At 44.8% G+C, this 12,192-nt stretch overlaps 1 protein-coding gene across 8 annotated transcripts in view; it reads left to right on the forward strand.

The window, feature by feature from the left end:
* TJP1 (tight junction protein 1) overlaps positions 1-6,356 on the forward strand; it is a 478,449-nt gene extending 472,093 nt beyond the window's left edge. For all 8 annotated transcript variants that reach the window (XM_069222373.1, XM_069222377.1, XM_069222378.1 and 5 more), the window contains one exon: positions 4,967-6,356. In XM_069222373.1, coding sequence (XP_069078474.1) covers positions 4,967-5,061 — 95 coding nt within the window. In that variant the 3' untranslated portion in view covers positions 5,062-6,356. The remainder of the gene's footprint in view (positions 1-4,966) is intronic.
* The last annotated feature ends 5,836 nt before the right edge of the window (positions 6,357-12,192 follow it).

Raw genomic sequence — 12,192 nt, forward strand, 5'->3', positions numbered from 1 at the left:
GACAACGGCGAAACATCAGCCCTCATCCTCCTGGACCTGTCTGCCGCCTTCGACAAGGTCTGCCACCGCACCCTGAAAACGAGCCTCCACGAAACCGGAATAAAAGAAAAAGCCCTCGACTGGATCACCTCCTTCCTCTCCGGCAGAATCCAGAGAGTCCGCCTCCCTCCCTTCCGATCCGAAGCCACGAACATCATTTGCGGCGTCCCCCAGGGCTCATCCCTCATCCCGATGCTGTTCAACATCTACATGGCCCCCCTCGCACAAGTGGCCCACCAACACGACCTCAACATCATCTCTTACGCCGAAGACACTCAGCTCATCCTCTCCCTCATCAAGGACCCACGCACCGCCAAAACCAACCTCCAGGAGGGAATGAAGGCCATCACCGAATGGATGAGAAGCAGCTGTCTAAAACTGAACTCGGACAAGACAGAGGTCCTCATCCTCAAACCCACCCCCTCCGCCTGGGACGACTCCTGGTGGCCTACCTCCCTGGGAACCTCACCGACACCGACCGACCACACACGCAACCTGGGCTTCGTCCTTGACTCCTCCCTCTCCATGTCCAAACAGGTCAACGCAGTCTCCTCCTCCTGCTACAACACCCTCTGCATGCTCCGTAGAATCTACAAGTGGATCCCGACAGAAACAAGAAGAACAGTAACACAGGCCTTCGTCAGCAGCAGGCTAGACTACGCACTCTACACAGGTATCCCAGCAAAAAACCTACGACGCCTCCAACGCATCCAAAATGCCTCCGTCTGACTGATCCTCAACGTACCCCACCGCAGCCACATCTCCCACCACCGGAGAGACCTTCACTGGCTCCCTGTAGACAAGAGGATCACATTCAAACTCCTCTCCTCACCCACGCTCACAAGGCACTCCACAACACCGGACTAGCCTACCTGAACAACAGACTCAGCTTCTACACCCCCACCCGTCAGCTCCGCTGCGCAAACCTCGCCATTGTTCCCCGCATCCGGCGGCAGATCCTTCTCCTACCTGGAACACCCTCCCGACCAACTTACAGCAGACCAAGACCTACTCACCTTCAGAAGACTCCTCAAAAACCTGGCTCTTCGATCAGTAGCAGCAGCACCCCCCCGCGCCTTGAAACCCTCACGGGTATGTAGAGCACTTTATAAATTCTATGATTGATTGATTGACTTGTTACTATAACAGCTGAATTTCTATGGTTTTGTGTGTTTAAATGTCAACCTAACTACGTTTTTTTTTTTGTGAATTTCTAAGGTTGTTTTTTATTCTGTTTCTGAACTACAACGTCCCTGAAACCTTTGTTTTTTTCCAGTAAATTTCTAGGGTTTTTTAACTTCAAGTATGATGCCCATTACAATGCAAGTTGAGGAGTGTTGGGCGCAGGGCCTGGCCTGGCATTGTGCTGCCCCCACCCAAGCTTGCTGCTCCTGCCCCCCTCCTTGCCAACCATTGTCCAAGTTCAGTCCCCTGCTCCCTCATTACAGCCCTGTTGTTCTGCCCTTCCCAACACAAAAGGATGATGGACGGAGTGCTGAACAATGCAAACACTCACCCCCATGCCACCCCAGTTTGGACCCAGCCATATGCAAATCAGGCTTGACCCTGTGCCTCATGGGAACAGTCCAGCCCGAACTGCCAAGCCAGGTCATCACTTGACCGGAAACAAGCATCCTGGGACCGGTTTCAGGGTTTCACCCTTCATCACAGTGAGCAAGGGACCCACGTCTGGGCATACCCTTCCCACTTAGGGCAACTTTAGCAACACAAAAGGATGATGGACGGAGTGCTTAACAATGCAAACACTCACCCCCAGTCACAAATCTGGGTTTAATCCATTGTTCTTTTGCTCACCATGCCACCCCAGTTTGGACCCAGCCATATGCAAATCAGTCCTGACCCTGTGCCTCATGATTTGCTGATGGCTGGGTCAAAACTGGAATGGCATGGGCAGGAAAAAAACGATGGATTTAGGCCCAGATCTCTGTACTGGGGGTGAATGTTTGACAATGTTCAGCATTCCGTCCATCACTTGTTCTATTTGCATTTGTCGCCCTAAGTGGGAAGGGTATTCCCAGACGTGGGTCCTGTGCTTCCCATGCCACTGGATTCAAGCTAGCCTGGCTGATGAGGGGTGAAACCCCGGAACCGCCCCCTGGATGCTTGTTTCCAGTCCAGGGAAGACCTAGCCTGGCAGTTCGGGCTGGACTGTTCCCATGGGGAACAGGGTCAAGACTGATTTGCATATAGCTGGGTCCAAACTAGAATGGCATGGGCAGCAAATAAACAATGGATTTAGGCCCAGAGCTCTGTACTGGGGGTGAATGTTTGACAATGTTCAGCATTCCGTCCATCACTTGTTCTATTTGCGTTCTGCCCTTCCAGCCTGCCCTTAATAGTTTGCTTGCTGCCACATCCACCTCCTCCCTACCCTCTGTTGTCAGATTCCATGCACCAGCCCCATCTCTCCTGCCCCACATGGTCCAGTGTGCTGCCACTGCCCCCTCCCGTCTGCCCTTCATGGACAATTATGCTGCAACTTTTCCTCCTGTCTGTCCAATGTGGTTAGCTTGTTGCCCTTTCCTCTTTCCCCTCTCCTCTCTGTTATGCATGTGCATGGCCCTGTCACCTTCCTATTGCTTTCCGTAGTCTGTTGTTCTGCACTGCCATACCACTTGCCCTCTGTGGTGTATTGTGCTCCTGCTATCCCAGACGCTTTCCTTGTAAGGTCAGTGTGGTGCCTCTGCCCATCTCCATCAGACTCCCTGTAACTACCCCATTCTTCCTGCCCTCTTTGCTCCAGTGCACCATACTTGCCAACACTCTGAACTTGGTAAGAGGGAGATTTTGGAGAAAAAAAAAAACCTTGGGAATTGATTTTCCCCATTGACTTACAGTGAAAAAGAGCATATTTTTGGCAGGAGTCAGATAAAATTAAGACATTTTGGGCTTAAAAACATCAGGAGCTCCTGCCTGAATTGGTTCTGTTGACCTGTATGGTTGTACTGCCACTGCCTCTTCCTTCTGCTCTTAATGGGTTGTTATATTGCCACAGCCTTTCTTGCCTGTCCTGCAATGTTGGTTTATTTTTCATGATTGGCTGTCAGCACTTCAACCCGAAAGTGATGGCAGCCATCTTGGGACCAATATATATGATAGCACCCCATTGAAGTGCATTGTAGTGAACAGCAGGTTTTGAGTGTCACTAAAAGGAGAATGTATAAAGAGTGATAACAGGTTTTAGTTACAATATAAATCATTGTTGCAAAGGTGATTTTACCCTGTGAAAGAGCCTTTTGCTTGGATTTTATGAATCATGTTTGAGAGAAAAGTTTTCTCATGTTTTTCCCATAGAGGTTATGGGAGGTGCTCCAGAAGCGAAAATTAGTGCATATTTGCTGTAAATTCACATTATCTTTCTCCGCTATATGAGAATGAATTCTGACATTCTCAGTAAAACATGTACTTTCAACAGGAGCAGCCTGTCAGTTGATTCCCTTGTGTTGTACTGCAGCCTCCCAGAGTGTTCTAAAGAACAATGAGATTGCTAACATTCCTACTTATGACAAAAGTGTGGCACACGTGAGCCATCTTGATTGAATCAGACTGGTAAAAATTAAAACATTTAATTTAGAAAGGAACAAAATGAGTGGTTTCATTTTGGCATGGAAATTATGGTTAGTGCTGTAGAAAGAAAAATTTGTGCACGTTTTAAGTGAGTCCCCAGATATCTTCCTATTTCTTTAAACCATTCTGACATGTCAACTGAAACATGCACTTTCATCACCCGCAGCAGACTGCCAGTTAACTTCGCGGTAATCAGCAGTTCACTACCACTAGAGTACTAACATTCTCAATTTATGTTAAGTGTGACATCTGACAGCCATATTTTTGGAATCAAAGTGAAAAACTGAAAGCATTTTTTACTGAGGATACTGCAGTAAATGAGGAGATTAGGGAGCTTCTTGGGAGCTTCATAACAAGTAGGACTCCCAATATGGCCATCAGAAAAAAAGAGCCCAAATGTAGCACAAATATCACCCAAATAAAAACAGAGGGAAGGGAGGAGGAGGGCTGGAGTGACAAGCTGACCATGGAGGGCAGGCTGGATGGGCGCTGGAAGAACAACACATCATGTAGGGCAACAGTGAGACTGTAATGGCATACACATAGACTCGGGTCCTCGCCATGCACTGATAATTACCCCTGAAATTACATCACTCATGACATTGTTAATGACATTATTGATAATATCAATGTAACATGGGTAGTAAAATTATTGATGAGAAAACTGAAAACTGTGCACGGTGAGGGCGCGAGTTATAGTTATCTTTGGGCACGAGTTATAGTTACTTGAAATAACTCTATAACAGATGAACTTATATGGTTTTGTGTGTGTAAAATCATAAACCTAACTATAACATTCTTGTAACCTTTAGTTTTGTAGATTGTGTGTGTATGTGTATATATATATATATATATATATATATATATATTCCATAGCCTGCACAGTATTTGTCAGATGCCCACCATCATTTTCTTCAAAGTCTAGCTTAACTCGCATAATAATACTTACATCAATGAATCAGTGTTTACCATGAGCTGCAGTAAGAACTTTGACTGCGTTAGAATCTGCAAACTGCAATATAATCTGAGCTGGTTATAGCCCTAGGAAAATTTGTTTTAGTAATAAAGATTTTTTGGGACACTACTATTAAGTCATTAGGATCTCCACAAATTCAAGTTATAACAATGTTTTTCTTATCCAATGGCCCACAGGAGTCTATTGTATTACTCATTCACTCTCCTGCCAGTTCATGAGTTCAGCACTGCAACTTATTGAAATGAGTTGGCTTGACCCACAGCCATGTAATTCCAGTGAATGTACAAAGTGCTAATATGTGTAGCATGGCTATGATTCTTTGCTTTAAGACATTTAATAACATTATCCCCTTTTCCCCCACAGGTGATCCTAAACACTGGCAAAACAAATCTCTTCCTGGGGATCCAAACTACCTTGTTGGAGCAAATTGTGTTTCAGTTTTGATTGACCACTTTTAATCCTTATTTAAAGTGACCTGAGGAAATAATGTGAAGCTCAGTGTAGCTTACCTATGGTCGGAATCAATTTAACAAGTATTAAATGTTATTTAAGTGATAAAGCGGCACCTGTATTTTGCCTGATCTTGCCATTGGTAATATTTAAGCTCTTGAGCTGGAGTCAAAATACATGGAAAAGACTAAGAAGGAGCAGGCGTAATTTATTCTATTACTCCATGTATTTTCATTATATTCTGTTTCATTAAAGAGAAGCAAGTTAACATACACAGTGGAAGGGATAACTCAACTGTGCTTAGTCAAAAGCATACACGATTATGACATATGACTGTTTTGGTCTACTGTAAGTTAATACTTTATTTTTCTTAAAATAAATATTTAAAGTTAGTCAGATTGTTTTTTCAATTTGGCTTAGACCTCTCTTCACAGCAAATTAACCACAAGCACACCCTCTGTACACCCTCTGTTTATCGTAACATATTTGCTTTACAGCCAGTAAGGCATGTGATATGACTTTGGTTGAAGTTGCCTCAGAACATCTGTAAATTAATGCCATTAACATATTAACCAGCTGGGATGCCTTACCATGATGTTTAATAGTCTTAGATCTAATAGTTTACTGTATGAAGAATCGTTATGGCTTTTGCGCTTATAATATATCATGAGATGTATTGAGCTAAAAATGTCATTGTGAATTCGGTGGAGAAAGAGAGAATTTTGTTTGTATTTTATCAACCAGAAGAATGACGGTATGCTTTATGCTATGCATTTGAAAATATCTAAAATACGTTACAAGAATGCCTGTATATATTGCGTGCATACCACTTTTTGTTTTTTGGTTTGTAAATTAACTTTTTTAAGCTTTATCTTTTTTGTATAAAGAACTGAAAATTTCTAAAGAATATCTTTGTATTCTCATACCTTTTGAGCCTTGAACTTTGTAACATCTGCAGCAATAAAGCAGCATTTCTACAAAATACAGAAGTAAACTTTTTTTAAAATGCACAGTTAACTTTTTAAGTGTTGCGTTTAAAGATTTATTGAGAATTTCTAGTTTGATTACATTCTTGAAAAGTATCCCTACTGTAATTTGTGAAAGGATGCTGTAATGTGTGCCCTAAAATGTATTTTTTTACTAATAGACAATTTATTATGGCACATCAGCACTATTTCTGTTTAGATGATACCACTGCATTATGTTAATCAGTTATTAGCTTTTCCACTCATGTGGCTGATTTTTTGCAGTTATTAAAAATAAATATTTCTAAATATACAGAATAAATCTGTTTTTAAAATAAGGTATATAAAGTATCTTGTTTTTCTTTAAACTAAATGTCAGTCAAATGTTGGAAAGATGTATGGCAGTATTTTCTGTGCATTAGAAGGGCATTCTCAGTTAATTACTGTTTATTCTGTCATAAAAATAAATTTAGGAACTGTAGTCTTCATCTAGCACATTTGTAGGCCATTGGCATTTCTAACATGAAACTTCAGTGTATAGAAACTCTGTTTTCACTTGTTGTCATGGAAACCGTAGCTACATTCTAGGCATGGCACCTGCTTATATTTAATAAGAGCGTTTATGACTCGGTTGCTTATGTGAGAAACATCAAAAACTGACCCTAAAAGTGGAATTTGTATATGAAGCTTGTCAACTAATAACTTATGGGAATTTAATTTAAACAACAGTATTAGACTTGATGTGATCCTTACTTCAGTATGTAATTATTCGGCCTGTGATCATCTCACTTCCATATGTAGGATGAGGGTAGAGCCTTACTCCCACTCACCACTATTTTTTGTTCCTGGCTTGCCTGTCTTTACAGCTCTGATTTCAGAGGAGATATGTTAGCCAACCATCCCCAACTTTCTCAGTCTCAAAGTGATCTCTTTGAAACTTTGTTCACATGTTTTGTATATTTCTCATAGCAATTCTGAAATCCCTCTGTAACTTTATATCAGTAATGTAATTTGTAAGGCATTGGGTTATTAATTGAGAGAGTGTTAGCCCTACTCAAACTATAAATACAATCTGGGTGAAACACTAAAGGCACTAAATAAACCTGTATTTAACTCTCTGGTAGCTTGGCACAAAAGCAGTCAAGCTTAACTTGGAGGCAATGTGTTAAGTTTTTATAGAGCACTCACACAGTAATAAAGTAAAAACACAACACAAGAAAAATCCCAACCCAATTTAGAAAAATAGAGTTAATTATAATAAATAAAATGCCAAAAGCAAAAACATTCTAGTCAGAAGAGAGTTTTTAACGTTTTAGGTGAAAATAGCATCAGAAAGCACACAGTGCCACTCTTGGTATCTGGTCATGCTAAACCAGGGGAGAAGTCACAAGTTCAGGCTGTCAGCGATGAAGCACGGGTGGGATACAGGGGCCAGTTTTGTTCTGCTGAAGAGTTACCTTCTCTAGTCCATGTAAGGAATTTCTGTTTGCATTGGTGGGGGGCCTCAAGAAGGTCGTTGTCTGCTCAAGGTGCTGGTCTGGGGTCGCAGACAGTCGCTGCTGTAACTCAAATAGCCAGTTGTTGCTGGAGCTTTCCACTGGCAGTCAACACAGACTGTTGGCACACTGTGCAGGTATCTCTGGAGCCTTGCATTGGCGGTAGTCATTGGCTGTCGATTTTCTTTGTAAAGAGGTCACTTTGTGGTCACAAGGAGCCCAAAATGGCCCAAAACATCTTTATCTTCACAGTTTTTTCAGGTGTACACTTTAATTCCAGCTGAGTTTCCAGGAGCTGGGGGTTCCTCTTGGTCATCAGGACTCACTCCAGCAGAGTCCACCAGCAGGGCTCAGGCATGTCCGCTTAGTGCTGGTCAGCAGTAGCGGGGAGGACTCTGGAAGCTTGTTGTCTCCCTGTAGCTCATCAGGAGGTCAGCCAACTAACCCTTGGAGTCACTTCTGGTGTCTGGTTCCTTTCTGTGTTCTGCAGGCAGGGCCCTTTTAAGTATAATCAAGGCAGGGCACAACTCCTCCCTAGCCATCCTTGTAGGAAGACCTTCTCACTCCACATCTAGCTCTCTTTTGTATCAATGTCTAGAAGCAATCCACAGCAGGAGAGCCATTCACAGTCATGTGATTCTCAAAACAAGTAGAAAGACACAGTTGGTTTGGGCAGAAAAATTCAAGTTTTCTAAAAGTGACATTTGCTAAATTGTAGCTTAAAATCCGACTTTACCACTAAATAGGATTTCAAATTCAATTCATTTGAGTGCAAACAGCATTTCTCTAACTGGTCCTTAACTAAAGTTGACTTTCAGTGTAATAAGGTAACCCAGTATGGAGGAGATTAACCTTACAGCAGTGAAAACAACTTTAGGAGTTTTTCCCTGCCAAGACATGTAAAACTTAAATCCACTTTCCTACTGTCTAAATTCCATACACCCTGCCATGTGAGCCTTTAAGGCCTATCTTAGTGGTGACTTAGAAGTATTAAATAAGAAAGGTTTAGGGCTGTCAACAGTTTTATTTTGCCAGGTCAAATTACTACAGGCTGCAATGGCAGGCTTGAAACATGTTTTACAGTGCTACTTTAGTGGGTTGCACAATGTGTGCTGCAGCCTATTTGCAGGTAGCTTTTAATTTACAGTCCTTGGGTACATGTGGTACCATTTAAAAGGGACGTAAAAGTAATTTAAATGTGCCAATTGGGTTTATGCCAAAATCACCACGTTTAAAGGAGAGAACACACACACTTTGCCACTGGTTAGTAGGGGAAAGTGCCAACAAAAACGAGTTGAGTAAAAATCTGGAAGTGAATGCAAAAAGTCTGGGGAAATACCATTCTGAGGATGTCAAGTGTAACATAATTTCATTGCCCTGTCTGGTCATATCTGATACAGACTTTTAGCTACAGATTCCTTATCTTAGAGTTATCTCCACACATCAGACTGCATCTAGAAATATATTAGTGAACAGTACTCCTGCTGGTAGGTGGTGGTGTTCGGCTCTGTGTGGCGTCGTCAGCGTCATCCGTGTCAGAAGTGATGTACAGTGCCTATGTAGGAGCTACCCAGCATGCTGATGTCATCTTATTCCTTTCCACAGCAGTCAGCGCTGATCCAAAGAAGAGCTACCCCCAGTCACTTTTAGACTGACCTTTTTCAGCATTTTGGCAAAGATTGTTTGAGACATTGTCTCCTGGTGTGGCAGGGATATTTACGAGGAAGGTTGGTTTTAAGCCCTGTGCCGCCAAATGTTAGTGACAGACCCACAACTCATCTGCCTCTTGTGTCTCTAGCGGTACCATGGCACTAATGCCTGCGTCAATTGTCGCATCATGCACCCCAAGGCCTTGAAGGAGCAATCCCTAAAACTCCTTGTCACACGACGAGCAACGTCACAACTGTCTAAATGCAGATCAAAAAGAAGGTCTCAGGTTCGGTCACAAAGCCATCGATCATCTCTACAGTCAAAGTCGTCCAGACGTTCTGGTAAGTCCCACAATCAGAAGAACAAGAATTTGAAGAGGGCTTCAACTTCGCCCCGTCTGTCGAAGTCATCTGATGAGAAGAGGGAGCATTGCCATTCAAGACCTGGCTCTGCAGTTGAGGCTGCATCTGGGCCGTCTCTGCACCTCCAAGAGTCTCCTGAAGCCAAAGCAACCCATGTCCAATTCTGATTTTTATGAGGCCGGGCACCTCATACTTAGGCTGCCCAACCCTGCTGGTGCACCCTCGAGCCTCACGGGGTCAGGAGGGGTGCCGGTCCGGCTCCCTTGGATCCATACAGGGATCTGGACCGATGCCTGTTGAGCTACCTCAACCTTCTCCGGTGCTAGTTCCACTGCCAAACTCACTGGTGCCCACCAGCAGCGCAACCCCTATTCTTATCCCTGACTTCAACATGGAACCAGATGGGTGATGCTGGCGCCGACTGGAGACATTCCATCTAGGCCTGAGCCCTATTCCTATGCGCTAGGACTTGAGGATTATTGGTAGGGGCCACTGGACCCTTATGAATACCAGCCTCTAGCCCCCGATGAGAATAACGGTTGTGAAGATTTGGCAGATGCCAGTGGACTGGACACCACCCCAGACACTTTGGCTGCAGAGGAAAAGCCTTATTTGCAATGGCAGTGAGGAGGGCTGCCGAGGACCTGGACCTACAGCTTCCCTACGTGCCTATCAAGACAAACGTGTTGACGGAAGTGCTTTAGCTGGGAATCACCCCTTTCGAACAGCTTCTCCCTTTTAATGAAGCCCTCACAGATGTGCTACTCTGGTCTGGTTTAAGACCTGCGCATGGGCTCCTGTGAATAGAACAGTTGCCCACTGCCATTGCCCTGCCCCGGGGGACTCAATTTTCCTCACCCCACCTCTGAGAGCTTGGTGGTGCAAGCCTGCACTTCCAAGGCAAATATAGGCGCATTCCCTGCAACGCCACCGGAGAGGCAATCCAAGAGACTAGGTGCCAGATGTAGCAAAGGGTTTTTCCCATTCTGTGACAATGGGAAAATGTGTTCGGACATATGGCCCCAGATACCTTAGACAAGATGTTTTCTTCTGCCAGCCTGGAACTGTGGTTGATGAACACCGTGTGCCTTTTGGGCTAATACTCCCACATGCATTGGGACTCGGTTGCACAGGTGCAGCGTGTGGTTTCTGAGGAGGCCCAGGCCATACTTTCCCAAGCTGTCATGGATGGGAGGAACATAGCTATGTTGGTCATACGCTGTGGGCTGCATAAGAGCAACTCACAGGACAAAGCAGTTTCAGTGGCCTTAGACGCCTCGCTTTGTTGAGAACCACTGGCTTTTCAGGGGATGTCCAGGCCTCACTCATGGACATCCCCTTTAATAGCTTCCTTCTTTTCGGAGACCAGGTACACTCAGCACTTTAAGGACAGGAGAGCCACTCCAGGTCCTTGGGCCTTTCCAGGACCCCTCACCAACCCCAGTCTGCCTTTTGCTTTTTTCATGGCCTCGGAAGGGGCTTTCAGCCTCATCTATACCCTCATAGCCACCACAGTGCACAAGCTTCCTAGACCCTGGGTGACACCCACCGACCCCTTGGGTCTGATAGAGATCAGATCAGTACATCATTCCCCCAGCAGCTGCAGCCTCCAAGCCCCTTTAGTTTGCCCTCTGACCATCATGGACACCCAGTGGGAGGCAGGATATGTGGTCACCTACACAACTAGAGATCAATACATCAGACATCTGGGTTCTCCAGATTGTCCGAAGGGACTACTCACTCACCTACGTGACTACCCCTCCATCCATGCCACCCACTTGTAACAGACTGACGGAGGACCATATCTCCTTATTCTGCCAGGAAGTGGCAGCTTTCTTGGCCAAGGGAGCCATAGAGAGGGTGCCAGCATCAGAAGTAGGTCATGGTTCTTTCGGGTGCATACTATTGTTGACCTGCGCCTTCTCAAACTCTTCGTGAAAAAGCAGAAATTTAAAATGCTCATACTTGCCCAAGTTCTGTCTGCTCTAGACCCGTGAGACTGGATGGTAGCATTGACTTTGCAGGATGCATATTTTCACCCGTCCTGCCTGCCCACAGATGTTACTTGCAGTTCATAGTGGGCCAAGAGCACTTTCAGTTTGCCGTCCTCCCTGTAAGCCTTTACCAGCACCCTTTGGGTGTTTGCAAAAGTGATGGCAGTGGTTGAGGCTCATCTGCAGAGGTCGGGGCTTCAAATTGGTGGTTCAACACCTGGCAGGATTTTTGAATGCTAGAGCAGACAAACTCAGCCAAAGATGCCTAGCAGATCACAAATAGCACCTCCATCCAGAGGGTATGCAGGTCTGTTTCATCAATGGGGAGAACCTCGGTTAGATCTGTTTGCCGCTGCCAAGAATGGGCTATGCCAACAGTTCTGCATGCTGGAATTTCTAAAGTGGCTGTTTCTCAGAGATGCATTTGGACTTGAATGGAGCTCGGGTCTCCGGTATTCTTTTCTGCCCATACCACTCCTGCCCAGAGTTCTAAAGAAGATCAGGAATGACCGGGCCCAAGTCATCCTTGTGGCTCTGGACTGGGCTCAGAGTGTCTGGTATCCGAGCTGTTGAGCATGGGCATCAGTCCTCCGATCAGGCTGTCCCTTTGGGAGGATCTTCTGTTACAGCAGCAGGGAAGGGCTCTCCACCTGAACCTGTCAACGCTCTGCC

The sequence above is a fragment of the Pleurodeles waltl genome, chromosome 3_1 (genome assembly GCF_031143425.1).
Source record: "Pleurodeles waltl isolate 20211129_DDA chromosome 3_1, aPleWal1.hap1.20221129, whole genome shotgun sequence".
NCBI lineage: Eukaryota > Metazoa > Chordata > Amphibia > Caudata > Salamandridae > Pleurodeles > Pleurodeles waltl.